Here is a 21,561-nt window from a genome sequence, read left to right as displayed (position 1 = left end):
CATTCAGTCCAAGTCAGTCTCATTCACTCCAAAAGTTGCATTTTTTATTCTTTTTTTTTTGCTAGATCTGGGCCTGTTTATTGGGTGTCAGTTCATTCTGCAAGGACAACCTTCAACAAAAACAATCAAGTAAGGGACATAAAGCCATATTAAACATGTTCCTGCAATTAAAACAACATTAATGAAAACAATAGAGAAAAAAAGTACTTCACTTAGCATGAATTTCACTAAGCAGTTTCCATTAAAAAATTGAGAATTAATTCCTGAGGCAAATAGGAAAAGCTGACCAATGGCACTGTAAGGTTAATGAGATCAATCTAATCACATTCAAAATACACAATTTTCAGGGAGCATAATGAATTAAAGATTTTTGGTAAACTGCAGAAACTCTGCAGATATGCAATACTATGTAGTCAGCTTTACAAGATTAAAGTGTTAGGATCCTACAGTTTTTGTGGTACACAGAGTGCGAGAAAGAAATTATACTATGCCATTGTTACTGGAATGATCTCTGAAGTTCTATATTCAGGTAACTCTCCATGCTCTCTGTTTTTTTGTAATCCTTTATATTTCCTTCTTCAAGAAACTCTGATTCTGAACAGACTATTATGGTGGATAGTCAGGGACCAAGTGATTTGTTGGTAATATTCTTTTTAGGTTGCTCTCTTAATTAGTCACTATACAAAACTGGTAGTAATGGAAAGGTTTAAACCAATTCAATAAAATACATTAAATCAGTTATTGGCAAGAGTATGCAGAATGCATAGTAAGATTTAACAGAATAACTATAAATAGAACAAAAATGCACTCTAGGTTCCCTCAGTTACAGTAAAGGGATAAATTTCATTACTAAACAAGAGTTAAAAAATTTAACATGTTCAGAAGTAGAAAATAGGTATCTTATTGTTTGTACATTTGAAAATCATCTTCCTATTACTACCACATGGATGTGTCTTCCATCAAAACCATATTGTATTCAAAGCTATAATACTAAATTCCTTAAACTTAAACAATAATAATGAAAAAACAGAGCTGCACACAAAGCTGGAGAGCTCGGGACTCTCCCATAGCCAAGTAACTCAGCCTTCAAGAAGGGATGTATGCTACAGAAACACATACCTTCTCCTTCCCATGAAAACATTCGGAATTTAAAGGTATTTTTGAAGCAATACGAGTTGTATAAACACTGTGCTCCACAGTTTTTCCTCCATAGAACAGCATTTTTACAAGTGGAATTCTGTTCAATGTCCCTCTCCCTCCATTCAGCAGTCCCCACTGGATTTGCTCCCGGATCTTCAGAGCTTCCCTGCCTCCTCCTGACTGACCAGGTCTCTGGTAGCAGTACAAGGAATGGTATTTGGGTTTATGAAGAGACATTCAAATCTTCAAGGAAGCCTTCATGGAATCTTCAACATTCAGACCACTAAATGTAGGTATTTAACAGTTTAATTCTAATTTCTGCCAGTGCCATGATCCTTTGTAATTAATAGAGGTGAAATAAATATTTGCAGTGGGTAGGGTGACATCAGAAGTGACTGATTCACACTCAAGTCTTTCCACTGACTACAAACGTAATTTAAAGTGACTTAATTTCTAATTTAGACCTGGCTTACAGGATTGGCTTTATTTCATTAAACCTTAAGCCTAACTACATAACATAACCCATTTTCAATCTAACTGGTCTCCGTAACATGAATCACATCTACATACAATATTTGTACTGAACTATGGATCTAGTTAACATCTTTCTTTTGTTACTTAACAGATTAATATTTGAAAAATAGGGAAAATAAATATTAGCTAATATCACATATAATTGATTTAGCAAATACAAATGACTGCTAATTGTGTCATATAGTTGCCTTGTTCTTTCTGAAGAACACAGAAAAACAGTAGTTACAACTCAGTCCTACCAGTACAGGGTATTACAACATCAGCTGTTACTTCCACTACATCTGTTGTCAAAGATTTTGCTCTGCATGAAAAGAGTAGAAGTTAATGAGTTACAGTATATTGCACATGAAATCCTAGTACGAAACTGCACATTCAGTGCTCACATTCAAACTTTTTAATTTGATGCCTCTACAATTCCAACATATTCCCTGACTATCACAAAAGCAAACTATTCTAGAAGTAACTTAATTTGGAACTAACTGGAGAAAAACACTGTCTAAATGAAACTTTTCAAAAGGCATGAACATTTACATGGAGAAAAAACAAAGTATTCAGGATTATAAATGACTGTATCTCTTCTTAAGATTTATTTTAATAGTAAGAAAATGTAGAAGTGTTCTACACTCAAGTACAAATTATTTACTTCCCTGTATATTCACATATTAGTTACACTGAAATCTTTACAAATTATTGCATTATCTCAGAGAGGCATTAGCATGTTATACACAGTTTTAAACTTAGCTACTAGTAATAAAAAAGTAACAGTCTAATATACGAATTAAAAAAAACCAGTGGAATCAAAATATGTCTCTAAACTGCTCTGATGAGTAACGTAAGATTTCTTAAGACCCTTGCTCTTCAGGCACACTTCCTACCTACTTGCAAGAAAAGGCAGCTGTCAGTCACCAAAAACCAATCCTTTGCATCCTCCTACCTCTTACACGTTCCCTCTAGAAGTGGCCACTACAGCTTTTACGGTGATGCGCCTTGTTCCCTTCTAGACCTTCTCAACTAATGTGCTGGGGAAAGAGGCACTTGTTACGTCACAGTACCTTGATTTTCAGATTTGCCAAACTGCTGAGTAATAAATGACTTGGTAACAGTCATATGACTTGCAATTACACTTTAAATAGATTAAGGTAAAAAATGAAGAGAAAGTTTCTAAATATCTATGCTCATAATAAACAATGCAGATACAAATACTATAAAAAAATTTTAAAAATATATGAAAACATTTATTCTACTTACTATAAAAACCTGAAGATCCCTGTCCTGTTTCTTATCATCAAGGTTTCACCTTTCTAGTTCTCATGCTGCATTCCCCAGAGAAGTCCTACTGATATAGCATCCTTGCCCTGCAGACCTAATCTCCTTCAGCAGGGATTTTGAAAATTTCTGTTTTGTCAATCCTATTTCAGTATAAATGAATGTTTTTAGAAACAATATTCTATAGAGTAGAAGATGGGTCTATTAAAAACTAGACAGATATCACAAGGTAAGTCATGGTTGCAGTCACTATGTATTTACCTGTTTCCATAAACAGTTATATCTACCACCCAAGGACTCCTATTTTTGCTAAATCACTTTGGAGAGAGCAAAGCTTCGTTTTCACTGGCTCCTACATGACTTGTGCAAAACATTTGACACTTTTCCACACATCATCCTTGTCTCCAGATTGGAGAGACATGTATCTGATAGATGGACCACTTGGTGCATAAGGAATTGGCTAGACGGTTGCACTCAAAGAGCTGTAGTCAACAACTCAATGTCCAAGTGGAGACCCGTAACAAGTGGTATTCCTTGGGTTGGTATAGGGACCAGAGTTGTTTAACATCTTTGTCAGAGACATGGACAGTGGCACTGAGCGCACCCTCAGCGAGCCTGCCGATGACACCAAGTTGTGTGGTGTGATCGACACACTGGAGGGAAGGGACGTCATCCGGAGGGACCTTGACAGGCTTGAGAAGTGGGTCCGTGCAAACCTCATGGAGTTCAACAAGGCCAAGTGCAAGGTCCTGCACATTCAATATCAAAGTACTGTAACTTGCAATTTGACTATGTACAAGTGTTTCAAATATTTCTGAAAAATAACTATGACTTCTGGGAGAGGGAGCAAGATGAACAAAGGGCAAAAAACAGGTGTGTAGATTTCAAATTCAGATACAAAATCCAACGCTTGTGCGTACTACTGAAGTTAAATATTATTTTTAAAATGTCAGGCATGAGTAATGTATTATTACTATGAACTTTTGGTCTATAAACTCAAGCAAAAGAAAGAAAAAGACGTGAATTTAGGTCTAAAAATATGCACATTGCTAGGTGAATAAAGTGTTAATCAAAAGTGCTCTTGTTTTGATTTGTTATGATTTCTATTCTCAGCTTTGCACATTTACAGACAAAGTTTTAAGGAAAAACCAAAGTACTGTCCCATCAGTAGTAATATGATCACAAACAGTCACAGTAAAGTTCCAGAGATAAGAAAGGTTTGTATCAAAAGTTTTATTACTTTTTTCATGCTTCTCAAACCATTTTTATTGTACTATAGAAACTGGTCAGAATCTTCCACTAACTTTCTAGACAGAGGGCAACAACTCCTCCTGGTACAAGGAAAGCCCCACTGGTTTCTCAAAGTTAATAAAATGATAACATACAGAATCACACAGAATTGGAGAATGTTAGGGTTTGGAAGGGACCTTGAAAGACCATCCAGTCCAATCCCCCTGCCGGAGCAGGAACACCCAGATGAGGTTACACAGGAAGGCGGCCAGGCGGGTTTTGAATGTCTCCAGAGTAGAAGACCCCACAATCCCCCTGGGCAGCCTGTTCCAGTGTTCTGTTACCCTTACTGAGAAGAAGTTTCTTCTCAAATTTAAGTGGAACCTCTTGTGTTCCAGTTTGAACCCATTCATTACCCCTTGTCATATCATTGGTTGTCACCAAGAAGAGCCTGGCACCATCCTTGCGACACTCACCTTTTACATATTCACAGACCTTAATGAGGTCACCCCTCAGTCTCCTCCAAGCTAAAGAGACCCAGCTCCCTCAGCCTTTCCTCATAAGGGAGATGCTCCACTCCCTTCATCATCTTTGTTGCCCTGTGCTGGACTCTCTCCAGCAGTTCCCTGTCCTTCTTGAACTGAGGGGCCCAGAACTGCACACAATATTCCAGGTGTATACAGTTCCATCCATTATATTTTAGTTTAGTATTAAAAATTTGGGATAATAATTCATATGGGACAGAACTTTCATTTCTAAGACTGTATTATAAAATGTCTCTCTGTTTAATTTGCAATATACTTAAATGTGGAGACCAAGTCAATATATTAATTATAATCAAAAGACACAGACACTGTTGACTGAGTAGGCTTGTTAGCAGCACAGTTAAATTTGAGACTGTAATAGCTGAAGTCAGGATCAATGGACACCTGATGTGTTTCCTCTATAAAACTGTATTTAGATACAGCTTTCACCAGTCACCTCATTCTTTGTTGATTAAGGTCTTTGCATGCAAAAATGATGTCAGTAACGTTATTATTTTAAGTTGGCTCTTCTGAACAGAAATGACTTAACGGTCCTAACTTCCAGTCATTTACTACCAGTACTCAGAAATTAAGGAACAACCTCTTTAGATTGTGGGCTACGATGTTCAAAGTCTAAAGGAGCAGAGCTTCCAGTTTTTTGCAACACAAGACAATATATTGAATGCCTTCCAAAAGTGCTCACAGCAGGGAATAAAATGACAGCAGTGCTAGTAGTCAGGCTCTTTAGGGTTAGAAAGATTTCCACATTCAGAGTCCTTAACTCTTTACAGGTTTTGGTACGATCACAGAAAAGACACTGTTAGTTTCCATGCATGGAAGAGTGATGATGCAGGATCCAGAACCACAAAACCATCTAATCACAGATCTCACAGAGAAGAGGGGTAGGTAAACCTTCCTCTGTTCAGAAGACTGATCTGTTCAGAATCACTACTTTTTTTTTTCTTTTTTTTTTTGAGAAACATTTATTCTACTTCAGTAGCAATAGGAACTAAATTTCTACCACAGTATGCACCAAAAAGCAAAATTTAAAACATATTTACTAGTTATGCCTTGTATCATACAAAGTAAGAAGTCCTGTACTTTAATGGAGAATCATGGAATCATAGAATGGTTTGGGTTGGAAGGGACCTTCAAAGGTCATCTAGTCCAACCCCCTGCAAGGAGCAGGGAAAAAGGAACTATTTAAAAACTCACATCATAAACTAGGAACAAGATCACAAAATATTAAAGGAGACCCATATTACTCTAGTTGAGCATAAATAGGTGGTATATTAATAAAATAATATTTCTGATATATTACATCTTTCTGTAGTAATCACTAGGAAGGTTACTGATATTAAACTTTTTAAACTAAACCCTCTTAGTGCAGACAGCACTCCGAATTAAATTTGTCTTCAAAGCATCTTGTTATTCCATTGCCTCTGTAACATCCTACTAATCCCATTTTTAGGGTGCAAAGTTGCATGATTTAACTTGTGTAGCTGTTGCAAATACACACTATGACAGGTGTATAGAATCAGATTTGTCTTTCTTTGAAACCTACTCTTTCAAGTGATTTTAGCTCAAATACAAGAATCTACTCTAATAGAAATATTAGTCCATGTGAAAAGTGAAATAAAAAAAAATACACCCATAATAAATGTAACAGTCCAAATGCTGACAAAACAAGCTAAAGACCCCTTTGTGAATGTATACAAAGTCTATAATACCGCAATGAAGAAAACTGGCAGACATGTCCAAGAATTAAATAAGGAGGCAATACACTCACCACTTACATGTTGTTTTCTTCTAGTGAAGAAAAACAAGCATTTTCAATAGCTCTATTTTTAAACTGCTCTGATTACTTCATATTTCTTGTTTAATATTAGTATAATTTCATTTAGGTATGAAATTCTCTGCAAGAAAGAGAATCTGGTCTTGGTTTTGGGGGATTTTTTTGTTTCTTTTTTTGTTGTTGTATGTGTGTGCGGTGGGTTTTTTGTGTTTTGTTGTTCGTGGTTTTATTTGTTTGTTTTGGGGTTTTGTTCCTTTTTGTGTGTGTATTTTTGTGGGTTTGTTTGTTTTTTGGGGGGGAGGGGCGGGTGCATTTGTTTTTAAGTAATACAAGCCAGTAATTTTTAGATGCCAACAGTTCACTCATAAAAATAGAGCATTATTCCTCTGTTTCAGGGAATAACATAAAGCTTCAGGAATTTTGGAATCTAACAGGCAGAAAAAAAGACCACCGGATGTAACAACTGCTTTCACACACCAAAAATGCTGACAAATGTGAGGAAAATTACTATAAGGGCAAGGTCATGTGCTAAATGAGACTTGAAATATCAGCAGTGTATGCTTACCATAAATCAGAAGATATTAACCTGGGCCTTCTCTGCTCTTATGGAGGAGGCAAACTATTCAAGTGAGCCGAGATTTAGGAAGAGTGGTAAGTAGCAGGGAACCTTTAAACCCTGCACCGATTCTAATTATGTAATTATTATAGAGGAAAGGAAAGGTAAAACAAACAAAAGGTGTTGACAACGCTCACTCCATCACTAAGCTAAAGGTGCACTTCAAAGTCACCCTGCATCTGACTTTCATTCAAATGTAGGTAATGTGAAATGTTTCACTATGCTCTGAAACAGGCATCCTTCTTAAAATATATACGTAACCCAAGATTTAATCTAAGAGACAACAACTTCAAAAGGCATGAACATTTACGTAAGTAATAACAACCTTGATTTCCTTAGAATTTTATTAATCATATGACGTAAGAAGATGGTGGTTCACTGTATGATTTGAACTAGCATTACCTTGTAATACTTCACCATAATGAAACATTTGAAAAAATTAAGCGCATTTACCTGAATTTTAATAGGACAGACAATTGTGCACACATTCATTTTGGTCATAAGGTCAATATGGTTCTCTCACTAGTATTTATATAAAATAATCATTGAAGAATCTTTATTTTAAAGATTATATATATCAGAATAAAGGACAGTCATGACTCTGAAGATTTTATAGCTATAAAATCTTGTTTTATAAGTACAAACCAAGATCCAACGAATTCACAGGAAAGTAAAAAGAACCAACGCAAAATCAGTCAATGTGAATTTTAGTGCTATTAACAGACTCAAACCTACCTGTCAAATCTATTCTGAGTATTGCAGAAAAACAGAACTTACATAAGGATTCAGAGAGAAAGCAACTGAGTATCTGCATTAGGTTCTCCATTTAAATAAGACAGTCAACCTGGGAGCTGGCACAGACACTTCGATGCAAGCACAAGTGCGAGATGAGGCTGTCACCACTGGCTGATGAACCGGCATCTCAATACTGAGTATGAGATGACATGAAAGGTGTCGGGATTAGTCCATTAAAGGCCTCAAAAGAGGAAGCATCTAAGTTTTGCTTGCTGCTATAAAGGAAAGGGAACTAAAGAAGATGCAAAGCAAGAAGAAATGATGGACTGAAAAATGATCTTTACAGCTTCACTGCAGTCTGGGTGAATATAAATGAACCAAAAACGCATTTGTCAAAGCCAAAGAAAAGGATATTGCAGTAATAAAGATGTGGGTTGATGACACATGGGTGAAAATGTCTGTTAGACAGACAGAAAAGCCTGTATCTTAAAATCATGAAAAAGAAAAAAAATCTGCAAGACAGCTTCCTTACCACAACATATTGAATATATTTTTATAGCTCAGCTATGTCAACAAAGTGATAACTAACTTAAACTGAAAATTTACACTAAATCTCTAACATCTAGCAGTCAAACCAGTATCAGGCCAACATTAACTTATATTCTGTTTCACAGCTGAATCTAGTCCCTGAAGTCCTGTTTCTTTGCCAATCTTTCAGACATCCGGTACGCAACACCATTAACTCAACACACATTTTCCGTTGGTATTTTAATTCTAAATATGCTCAAACCCATGTTTGAATATTTTACTACTGAACAGCATCAACCATTCACATCTCCCAAGAATTCAGGAGAAATTTAGAATTATGGCTATAGTTAGGAAAATTAATAACAATAAGTCAAAGTTTAAGACATGCTGATGAATAGAAAGCTCTTCATCACTTGCGTCTTTAATTACTTAAGCTTAGACAGAAATTAAATGAATTTCACATTTTGCATTAATATTGCAAGTCATACTTTATCATATTAAAAAACCCCACAACATTTTATTTTTATCTATATTAAACTTACTACCTTTTTTTAAAATCTGACAGTAGTATGGAACCCATGAATTAACACAGAACCATCAACAGAAATATCATAAGCCAAGAAAAATCCATTTGATCCTATAAAACATCACATTGATTAAAAAGGGAAAACTGAGCCAGGATTAAAAGGTCTTCTATTTACTGTCTACTCATTGAGTTCTCTGTCCCTCAGCGTGTGAAGCAAAAACTGCTGATCTGAAGCATGAATAGAGCTACAGAGTTGCCCAAACTAGCTTTCTGTACTTGGATTTGTGCAGCATCCTATGTGGGTAAAGTGGACTCTCTCTCAAGGTGAAAACCATGAGAGAATAACAACCTCTAACTAAAACACTATCATTCTTTTCAGCAAAATTAACCTTCATGTTATACATAGGCATAAAATATTTAAAATGTCTATCTGAAACGATATCAGTAGAGTTTCACTGCTATCAAAAAGTGACCCCGGGAAATTCTAAAATTGCATTTAATAATTTTTGCCCTCATTACATAGCATTGCAAGGCATAGCTCATTGCATTACATAGCAAATTTCAAAAAGGGATCAAAGCTCGCTAGAAAGGTTACTCTGCCTTACGAGAAAGGTTATTCTGCCTTAAAAATCCTGTGAGATTTTTAATTCTGTTCAAAGAGGCACGTAAGAGAAAAGCTTGAGTTTTCACAGCTAGTACTAAAGAACCAGACCCTCCAACTGCCAGTTAGGAGAGACTTGCCTCATCTATGTCATACGCAGAAAAACAAAGCACAATATGTGCAAGAGAAGCGACTGGATGCACGTTTTGATGATTCTTGATGTAGTCTACAGAACACAAAATTTCAGTACAAAATGTACTATTACTATGACTTCAAAATAATGTGTATTCAGTGCAATCAGAGTACTTCAACAGCACACACTGAGTCTCCCAATTTTCCAAGGTAGTTTAAATGCCTATTACTTGAGCTACTACTTTGAAGACTAGGCAACTGTCTACAGCTATTATTAACAAAGCGGAAGAATAATGGATTTTATTCTTGCCTGTGGGAGAGAAGTATAATTTGGAACATTGATAACACTTTATTACAGTCATTTTAAAAGGTCATGTTACACAATAAAGAAGGCCAAGCCTTTTAGTGATAACACATGGTAGAGGTAAAACTAGCACTAGTCTACAGAACCTCAAAATTGCTAAATGCATTTCTATATGCTAAGCAATCTAAAGCAGTCTGATAAATGTGTTCCAGCATGCTCCTGATTTATATGTTTTATATAGTCCAGTGTGAATAGCCTATGAAGAAATTAAACCGTAAATAAATAATTATTAAATAAGTAAACAAATCTGAACATATGTAAGTGAATCAGATCTTCATAGTACTACACCCTGAGATAATGGCTTAAACGTTGTAGCAGTTTCAGTAGAGAGGGGAAAACTCTTATGAACATTGTTGCAGGAAATCAACGGGAAAATTTTAATAGGGAGGATTAACAGTGAACAATCGTAGTTGAGAGGCATGGCTGCCAACATTAAGGTTGTTTTTGACAAAATACTATAAATGGAGAAAATCTGACAGTGTTAGAAGGCAGTATAAATTAGTTATGTTGTGCCCTTAGGCATTTATTTATTGCAAAAATAGGCAACGACAGTTAAAGCGCTCTGGATAAATTGCTTTATGAAGAAAGATAAAACAGATTGAAGTGACACCCAAATTTACACAATGGTTCATTTGTACAGGGCAACAGAGTTCAGTCAGCTGCAGAGAAAACAAGCTGGTAAGGGGCCATTTCCCCCGGGCGGGCGCTGGTGCGGCGCTGCAGCGCGGTTTGTTCACGGACAGCCTGTAAACAGGACCTTAAAGCCTCTCAGGCATTGCATGTGCATCACAGGGTAAAATTCAATATAAAATGTTTCTATGAAAGCGAACTGCCACCAATTCACAAATAAAACTGAATTTCTATAGGGGTATGCAACGATTCTCCAATTTACCATATACAAATCCAATTACAAACAATTTCCTGATAAGCTGTTTGCTGGAAAAAGGTTTTGAAATGTAGGGACACCTGAAATAATTACTCTTACAGTCCTTTTATTTCCCACTGAAAACCAGCCTCCTTATTTTAAAAGACTGCTTGCTTAGCTTTTTTTGGAAGAATGAAAAGCCCCTTGTTAGAATGTACTGTTCTATATACAGAGGAGAAATTATAAATAAATAATGCCAGTGATGCATTTAAGATTTTAAAAAACCCAGCTCCCTTCTCAGAAAATTGTTTTGTGAAATACCAAGGCTTTACTTGTAACAACATCTCCTGAAATCATCTTCTCAAAGTCTGTTTCTGTGAAAACAGCATTTTTTTCCCAGAGTGGACAAAGAAAATACATCTCCTACTGCTTATAGTCCATCACTTCAGATCTAACAGTTCTGTAGCAACTCTAACAGTCAGTCAGACACCATCAGTCTTGCTGCAGCTGCTACTATTTTGTCATAAACTCATCCCCAGGTAACACTAGGAAGCGTTATTTAATAAATACCACTCTGTGCTTGAAACATATCCCCTTCACTTACTTGAAAATCTTTCTCTTCCAGGATCTCTTTCCTCCACCTGACAAGGAAGGCAGCACAGACGTACAAGTGGAAGTGAGAAAAACCCTCTGGTTCAGACTAGAAAAATAAAAATAAATCATCATTTCAATAGACAAATAATACTTTTGATCACCATACACCCCAAGTACAATTTTGTGGCATTTGCTACTAACTACAAGTGTCAGCTAAATGTCTATCCCTTCGTTATCACAAACATGTATGCATTTAAACTATGGCAAACCTATTCATTCCCAGTATCCGTAAAAGCAATTAAGGTGTGATATGCATTTCTCATATCTGAATTCATTCTTTACAGATGCGTTTCTTACATTTCTGATGTTATCCATTAGCTTATATCTGCAATGAAATACTGTGTTGTCTCGCTCAGTACTGCGGCGTGAACACATGCTTCATCTCCAATATTAATAATGGAGATGAAGCATATGTAGTTTTATTTGATACTAGTAGCTTTTTCACTATAAATTCTGCTACAGGAAATGATTAAGAATTTTTAAAATATACAATTTGGTCTATATTTGACTGATTTAATGTTTTTTACTAAAGGAAAATTATTTACTTGTAACACAAACATTTACAACTCAGATTTGTATTCAGATCTGCAGCTTTCTGTTCTAGTTCAAGTCAGCAGATTCAGTCACTTTATAAAACTCCCTCTAGAAATTAAGATTTTACATGCACACCTAAGAGTTTAGAAAAATTCGTGTTCCTACTTTTAAAAGACTTCACTGAGTTTTCCTCTATTACCAAATTAATTTAGATTCTATTTTCTATACCACTGAGAACTGAAAAAATAATTGATATTTAATTATCAATGTGATGGCTGTGAACTAGTTCTATGCAAAATCTAATTAAAATAACATTTAAAAATAATAATAATAATAAAACTAAGCTACATAATCTGACAAATGTAGGGATACTCAAAAGCTGATATCTAAATAATTTGTAAGACCTAATTGAACTACTTTAAAAGTATAGGAATTTCTTTTTCATATTCTCTACTGGTCACTTCAAAACTGCAGTTTACTCTTCAAAAAATATAGCGTTTTGCTCAAAGAAACTGAAATGAAAGAATATCTTATGTAAAACACAATATAATAAAATGTCTACATTATTGCCATTTAAACCAGAAGAGCACAGTATTTAAAATATTCCACATAACATTTTTAACAGTGCAATCAAGTAACCTCACTGCTCTCACAATTGGAGAAGGAAAAATATTCTGCTTGTCCTACTTTTCCTTCTCCGTTACCTTTGAGTGACAGAAATGCACAGTGTACAAACTATGGCAGTACAAACACCATGTTGGCAACTACCCACTCTACAGATCATCCTGTCCACCAAAGCGGGAAGAATCAAGAAAAGAGATAATGCCAGTTATTTACAGGGTAGTTTTAAGTTTAAAAGTGCAGTTGGAATTGGAAACAGGAATTAGTTAACTTTGGAATGCGAAAAGGAAGATTCTGATTCTAAGATCCTGTGATATTTTTCCTGCTGTAGGAAAACACTGCTCTTGAACAACATCACTTGCATAACATTGTAAAATCCCAGGACAGACAAAGCATATGGTAACTTTAACAAGACTTCTCTATAGAATTCATCTTAATCAGAAAAATTAAAGTCAAGTCCAATTTACAGCATCATGTACTCACTACCATCCTCCTGAAAAATCCAAGCCTTTTACTTTAGTGTTGGCATGTCTCTTGGGATGGCAAGTTAAAATATATAAAAGCATCAAATGGTATCTCAGGAAGACGTACTTGTGAGCAAAGTGCTGCTACCACTTATCAGATACGATTGTGGCAGCATTTAAATAATCAAACATAACTCTAGAAAATGCAGAAAGCCAATGCTAAGAAAACAACCCTATTCCTAATTTATTGTGTAAATAAATTTACAGAACATGCCGTATTTTTTAAATTCAGCCTTTGATAATCTTCTATAACATTTTCATCCCTAAAATGAGAAAAAAATATTTAAAATATTTTAAAATTAAGTATAGAAACAGTACTTGTGGTCTACCTTTTCTCAGCACCCATCTGCAAACAATTTCTCACTTTTAACATTATTTTTCAAAATGTCCTTTCAAGTAGCAGCCTTTAACCATACATTAAAAGTTTCTATTGTTTTTGAATACAGAACACGATCTCAGAGAAGTGACAACCTTTCTCCAAATCTGAAAGGCAAGCAGGGTGGTAACACCCAATGAAAACAGTTTGTGTTTGAGACTAAGTCAACAGTCTGTACAAGAAAACACCAGCACATTTTCCAGAAGCCCATTCTGAAGTACGTGCTGTCACTGGTGAAGACTTTGTGGCAGAGGATGAACCAACTCAGGTCACCTTGTGACCTGGTGACCTGCGATCTGGGTTTAGATCTACTTCAAAGAACGGGCACCTGAAGAGTATTGGGCCAGCCTGAGCATTTGCAATCAAACATGAAAGGGGAAGAAGGAAAATGATGGTTATGAGATGGAGGCAAATAAAGCTGGATTGAAATGGCTGAACCGATAAAGAAAAGTATAGAAATGCTGCTGAAAGTCGATAAAGAAAGAGGAAGACTATTTTTGCAGAAGACGTAAGAAGACTGAACAGTCTGTAGGCAGGAGAATTTCACTTAAAATAATAGTTTTTAATCAGGATATTTTATGTACTGCGTTATTTGGTATCTTACCTGAATATAATAAATGTTTACCTTTCTTTAATGACATGACATGAGCAAGAAAGAGGTAACTGAAAGGAACTTGCCTTAGTGTTAACATATACTAATCCTCCTTGCATAATATTGAAGGAGTAAGGAGATGAAAGTTCTTGAAAAGCATAGGGGAGAAGGGGGGAGGATTAAAGAAATATGTCTGAAAGCAGCATTTTCAGTTTCAAAGTCAACTTGCAGTAGCTGTTGGCAAAATTGTTCATTTTGCTCTCTCTTACATTGACTCACAAAACAATATTACCTAGGTAGTCAAATTAGATCAGAGTACTCTTTTTTTTTTTCTGATAATAACCGAAGATTCTGATTTTAAGCCCAATAATTCATTCTATTATCCCATAACATAGAAAATCCTTCTGTAACCAGAAAGATAAGTGGCTTAAAAACACAAACAAAAAACAGAAAAAAAGCCCCACAAAAAATACCCCAAACCAAAACAGAACTGCAATATTGAAAATCAAAATGTTTTCAGGAATTGCAGAAAAAAATAGAAGAACCTGTACTTTTTCTTGAGATTTTTCTGTTAAACCTTTTTTTTCCCCAATATATTTTTTTTCAGCTCTTTTAAATGAAACCAAATAGGTTTAAATATGCAATTCATTAGAGAAAAAATGCATATCCCCCTATAGATTTAAAAATTCATCATGCTTGAGAGATAAGTCTGGGCTACAAAGTATTTCCAATGGATAGTTTTAGACAGTTTTGGAAATTGAGTAAAACAGCTAATGCATAATTCCCTTTTCTAACACCTGCTACCTATTATACTTTTCCATTTGTAGCTTTTGAAGTTACAAACAGTTTGATCTCTAAATGTACAGAAATGCAGGCTACCAGCTAAAAGCTACTTAAAATCAAATATAAACAATGACCTTGATTTAAATATTTTAGCAAAAGATCTCAAGACAGATGTACAACCTTCCAGAAGACTTATTCTGAACATATTACAGACGACTCAGAGCACATTATCTAAGAACCATCTGTCATTATCAATAAAAATCATTTAGATGGTTAACATCACAAATATCTCATTGCCCTGCAAATGCTGGATCTCGTCTGCAGCTGAAATTAAAGGTGTTTTTGATGCTACACTCCCCAAACTTCTTGAATTGGACAATCACTGAGAGAATGCAAATTTTGTTGTATGACTACACTGGTTATTGTCTAGTCAATGATTAGTTTAACCCGCCTCCTATACCCCAGATATTTCAACATTTAGGGAGGGTAATATCTCATGGTAATATATTAGTTGATAAAGAGTAAATATAATAAGCTGTTATTTTTTTAAGTACTGAGAATGATGAAAGCTATGAAATTGTGCCAGGCTTAGGTATTAAACCTGGTATTGAAAGAGAGTAAACAATCACCTCCTATTCACTTTCTGCAGTCCCTTCATCTTTCCTTCTCTTTTGCAGACTAAAAATTTTTGATGCCTTCCACCACTCCTCATATACTGATCCCACCATCGTTGCTCAGCCTCCTTAAGCATTCTTGCCTGTACTTTTCTGGTTTTGAAATGGAGTCCAAACCATACACAGCATGCAAGATACTGAGAGAACATAACTCATACAGCTGTATAATGATATTTTGTTCTCCTTTCCTTTCCCAGTAATTCCTAGCCTCTGTTTTTTTTTTTTCTTTGTCTTTCTCAACTGTTACAGAGCTGATATTCTCCTCTGGTGCTCGAGTGTAGAAAGCTAACTTGAAGCCCACAGTTGTACAGGTAAAGTCAGGATTATTCCAAGCACATGCACAATATCACTTTATATTTGTCCACATGGAATTTCACCTGTTATTTACTGCCTGGTTGTTTACAGCAACATGAAGTTCTGCAACTCCTTGTTGTCAGCTTCTCAGCTTTACTACTCAGAATAACACCGTGCTGGCAGCAAACCTTGTTGTCTCACTCCTGTATCCCTTTTCCAATCACATTCTAACCCCTCATCAACAACAGTGGATAATTTACACTGTTTAGGTTTTAGAAAGTGGTTGATTACTTACAGCTACATTTTCTTTAATTCACCATCATTAATGTAGTAAAGAATAAAGTATTTTGGTTAGAGTCATTAATATGGTACGTAATTATCCTACCAAACCATGTCACAGTGTAATGACTTAGAGCATCTCTATGTACTTAACACTGAGCATCACTGTGTCCTTCACCTCCTCTAACAGCACAAAACACAAGCATACAGTATATTTTATTTCTTGTATGAGTATCACGCCGACGCATACACTTCCCTATACCCCCAGTCCTGAGTAGTTTCCTCAAGAAAAGGTTTAGGGAGCCTGATCACACAAGCTGTAAGAAAATATGAGAAGATGACACTACCAACGCTTTTCAAAAATGTACACACGCTTGAAAAGTCTAAGCCTCTCGCTATTTCCCAGAAGATTCACTTAACATCTTTAATTTACTCAGGTGTCCCTCACTGTAACATGAAATCCCTCTTGCATGAGCGATGTTATGGAAGCACTGGCTGAGTTGTTATGGAAAGGCCGAAGAGCAGCAAGATAAGAATAAAACCAGGAGTGAACAACTAGTTGTCCCCCTCGTCCCCAGCACAAGTAGAGTTGATGAAAACATTTTCTATAAACTGTAGGCTGTTTCTTTTTTAACACGTTACATGGCAGTGTTGAGTGAAAAGCTCCAGACAAAATATTTTCAAAGGCATGCACATTTGAGATACCAAAGTTTAAATCCCATCCCATTTCACCTACAATCAATGACAGAAAGACATTATTGCAAAGACTTTTTTTATTTAAAGCTACTCTTAAAAAGTTGGACTTCAATTATTCAGACGTGATTGTCCAGCTGGAAAGAAATTTGTTTTGAAGTTTCCTTCTAATTAAGACTCTATTTATTCTATTTCAAATCGCCAATTTAATTTGAACTTAAACATTTAAATTCCTCCCCAAGTAGTGACTTGACACCAATTAGTTGGTCAAAAATGCCGTGGAAAAAAGCAAAGATGTGTCACATCAAAATCAAAACTGTTTTTATTCATGGAATTCTACTTAAACGTATGACTTACCTTACAAAGCACACACTAAATCCAAATCAGTAGTAAAAATATGCTACAACTGATTTAATTTTGAAGAATTTCGCCTTAAGGCAAAATATTTTAAGCAGACTACTTTAAGTAGACTACTGATTTGAAACACGGACAGGCACCATTGATTAAAGAAGAATATGGCAACTTTTCCACCTGTGAGCAGAACTTCAGAAGATCATGTGAATCAAAACCAAATCATACTTCCTCAACCTGCTTTTAAAAGGCACATGAGCACAAATAAATAGCATGACTAATATTTACCAAACTAATTCCCTATTTCACCTCTTTAATTTCTAAACTATTTACCTCATGCATCCTTTTAATTATTTTTGCAGTTCATTCCCAGAGATCCTTGACGCTGGGAAATTAATTAATGGACACAATAGAAGAACTGTCAGCATTGTTTAAATACAATTTCAGTACTGGCCTCATTTACATGTATCCCTTTATTCTAAACAATAGGGCTGCTGAATTTTTTGTATGAAATCGTTAGTTCATTAAAAAGAGCATAATGATATCCTCTTCTACTGATATTCATCAGTTATCACATTTTGCTGAAATACATAATCCATGCTCAAGATAACCATGAGAGCTTTTAGGACCCAGACTTCAAAGACAGTGAAATAGTTGTATAATAGTTGTACAATCATTTGATTAATTTGCTTTAGCTTTATCGTATTATTAGCTTTAATAAAAGTTACCAAATTAATTATTAAAAGCAGACCTAGAAAAAATAAAATGTGTTAACATTTCACAACTGAAAAAAAAAAATCATTTGAATGACTGTAAAAATACATATCATATGCTTATACTGAAAGACAAAACCAACATCTAAATAACACCATTAAAACACAATAATTACCTATTCCAAACTCTGAGCAAGTAACAAGAATATGCTTACTGACACACCACCAACATGTAATTCAAAGACATCCTCTCATCGGGTATGTTTTAGGCCTCACATCAGTTCCAGATAGGGAGACTTACATATGTATCTTTTTGTACAAAAGCTGGTATTCTGATTGGAATAAACACTTAAACGAAATATTACTGGTCATTTGAGTAAACTGTACTAAGTAACCCAGCAAAGATATTACTAAATTCTTTTCCAGTCAACAGAAACTCTACAATCCTCAAATTGCCACATCTGTAAAAAAAAGGGATGATTAAATCAATTTACTATGTAAATATTTTGTGAAGATTTCTTATTAAGACTCTGAACATGACATGACATTTATACCAAAACCTTGTGTAGTCTAAGAAAGACCTATTTTCTTCTTAATAATGATAACAATTTGGCTGCATGTTCAATCTTGTCACATGATGATCATCTACCTGCACCAAGCTTAACAACATTCCTTGGCCTGCATGTTTTAGACTTCATTCAGCTCCTTTTACAACTACCATACTAATAATGCCATAGAAACTAAAGTAGGCAGCTGCTGGATGCAGCAGCATCTTCACTGATTAAAGAGAAGAAAAAGCACAACATCTGAAAACATCATGCAGCTGCTCGTCAGCTACATCCAGCAGACAGGCTCTACAGTAGTGATTCTGCAGGTTTATAAGCTGCAGGTTTATAAAATGGCTGATGTCAAAAGCAACAGAAAAGCTAACACCATTATTCATTCCAAGTATCTGAAAATTGCTAGTTAATATCACAGCTGGAAATGCTAATAATGCATGTATTTTAATTAAATTCATTAGATACTTGATAGCTATCACCAGGTGCCAGATCTTATCTGGATAAATAAGATAAGCTGCTTCTTACCTAAACAGTTAATACAAAAGACTCATCAAGCTGATAAAAAAACCCCACACTCTTCAGACCACTTTTATTCCCATCCACCAGCTGGTTAGTATAGAAACTGAATAATAGTGAAGAGGGGGTGCAGCTTTGCTGACCTCTGATCAGAGTGAGAAACTACTGCTAAATATAATTGACTTTGTTAGCTTCAACAAAAATATTTCTGTGAATAACAATATTGTTCTGAAGATGCAACATGTATCACAGTATCACAGTCTCAATGGATGTCTCAATGTCTCAATGGATGCTATAACCTGCCCAGTACTCAAGTGTCCCCCAGGACATTGAATCAAGGCAAGCTCTTTGATTCTAAGCTTCTCACAATACTGAAAAACAAAACCTGGTAGGCAGCAAAACAATCAAGTCAAAGTCTGCACTAATAATTAGTCTTCACATCACTGAAGAGAGCAGCATAAAACACAAGACTTATGTGGGAATGGCAATGGCAACACCAGTAGAGTTGTCATGCTGCTTTATCAAGGTTCCCTGGACATTAACTCTGATGCTACTACTCTTATCTCTGAGAACTGAAAGATCTGTCTTGACCCTGAAGAGCCCTGAGCAATTATGAGACAGTAATGCTTTCATACTTTTCTCCAGATCAGGTGTATCATACACTGAGCACCAATGTTTTGCTAAGTGTATAGACTGCAACCACTTTGTTGAGAAAAGCTTCTACAAGAATATCCTATATCAGTATAAATAAAGAAAAAAGTGTGAGAAAGTGAGGCAAACTTTACAATATTACCACCTGCATCCAACTTTATTAATTCTAACATTACCAATAACACATGGGCTTTTTTCTGGACAACCTTACTCCACCACAGATACAGCACAGTTGAGTAGCTTGAAAAGCCTTGTGCCGTAACAGCTTCTTCCACCCTGACAGCTCAAGGTGACAAGTAGAGCTTCATGTTTTTCACATGCAATGTGACTTCACCAGAGTTTGCAGTTTCAGTTATTCAAATCTCTTGTTGCTGTCAATAAACACAGCTTGTTTTCTTCTTTCCACCAGCTTTAGTGAGAGCCTCTCCGCTAATCCACATTGACATCTAAAGGGCTGAGTCCTCAGCACCAGTATCTCAAGATGCTTCCAAAAGACGACAAAGCGAGCAAGAGTGTCTTGATCACTGACCTCCATGGCCTTAAGCAGCACAAAATGGGATGACAGTTTTGATCCAAATAAAAGCTTATTGGCTGAACTTTTTGGCTGATTCTTCAGTTGAAATTCACTGTTAACATCTAGTATAGTACTTCTGCAATTTCTTTAATCAAGAAATACTGACAAAATAATTTAAAAGCACAATACTAGTCTTACTGAAACAATCTGGGCACTGCATACTGCATTAGACTCCTAAATATTGCTCCAAATTTTCAGAAGCTTTTTACAATTTATTTTATTCAAGCTTTCAAAAGAGTACCTACTGAGGCTATAAATTACTCTTACTGGATTTGTTTTTTACTAGTATAAAATAAAATATTCTACCTCAATATAATTATTTTTCAAATCACTTTTTTTTAGTTTCAACAAGCAACAATATGACAAAAATGACAAAAAAAAAAGTCATACCACCAGGCTTAAGGCCAAATTTTATCAACAAAATGAATGTGAAAGGAACAACTATTTAGCAAAATAACAATTCAGACTCCAGAAAATTACAACAGAATCCAAACAAAATATTATCTACCCATGTTGTGGGCTAAAATAATAGGTTTATCTAGTAATAGTTGTATCATCAAAATGTAATTTTTACTGCATCTGTCCTGCAGCTTTATAATATTTTTTAAAACGCATCACACAGATTTTTCCCACATGATTTTGCTTATAGTGATGAAGACTGAAGACTTTGAACTTCTAGGCTTTAAAATCTGACTAGAACATGCCATAAAATGTTGCAAAGAAGGATGTCAAGCTGTCTGTTCAAACATAAATTTAAGTCAATGCCAATGTTTTAACATCTCAGATATTGTTTAAGCTGCAAATACAGCTTCAGTTGGTACATAGCTGCAAGATTTTTGCACAGCCTACTAATCCACAGTTACTTCATGTATAGTGGTATTCTGCGACTCCCAAAAATCCTAAATTAATATCAAAATGGCAAAGGTTGCGTAAAATTAAAAAACAACAACAAAACAACAAACAAACAAAAAACTCACAAAACCCCCAAAGAAAACAAACAAAACAAAAACCCACAAACAAAAAAAAAACAAACAAACCAACCCCAAACACACTTATTGCAATTGATTTACTGCAACAAAAGAGGCATGGACAGATATATGATGGTCAATACTGATCATCTAATACCCTTCCGGAAAACTGTTTTCTGCAGATGTTATTTTTCGGCGTAGCACTAAAAACCAGTACAAAATCTCTGCTACTATGAGACAGTTCTGTGGAAAGACACAGCTCATCACATACTGACCACATAGCTCATTCCAGTCAAAACGGAGGCAGTACAGTGCCATTAGTTAGAAGAAATGTGCTCTAACCAACCA

General features: G+C 35.4%; 1 protein-coding gene across 2 annotated transcripts in view; it reads right to left on the bottom strand.

Annotated features, from left to right (window-relative positions):
* TBC1D22A (TBC1 domain family member 22A) overlaps positions 1–21,561 on the bottom strand; it is a 165,135-nt gene that overhangs the window by 25,805 nt on the left and 117,769 nt on the right. For both annotated transcript variants that reach the window (XM_082076234.1, XM_082076235.1), the window contains exon 12: positions 11,461–11,556. In XM_082076234.1, coding sequence (XP_081932360.1) covers positions 11,461–11,556 — 96 coding nt within the window. The remainder of the gene's footprint in view (positions 1–11,460; positions 11,557–21,561) is intronic.

This window comes from Streptopelia decaocto, assembly GCF_964273445.1.
Source record: "Streptopelia decaocto genome assembly, chromosome: 1".
Taxonomy (NCBI): Eukaryota; Metazoa; Chordata; class Aves; order Columbiformes; family Columbidae; genus Streptopelia; species Streptopelia decaocto.
The sequence above is the reverse complement of the archived record's forward strand: the minus strand, read 5'-3'. Positions and strand labels throughout refer to the sequence as shown.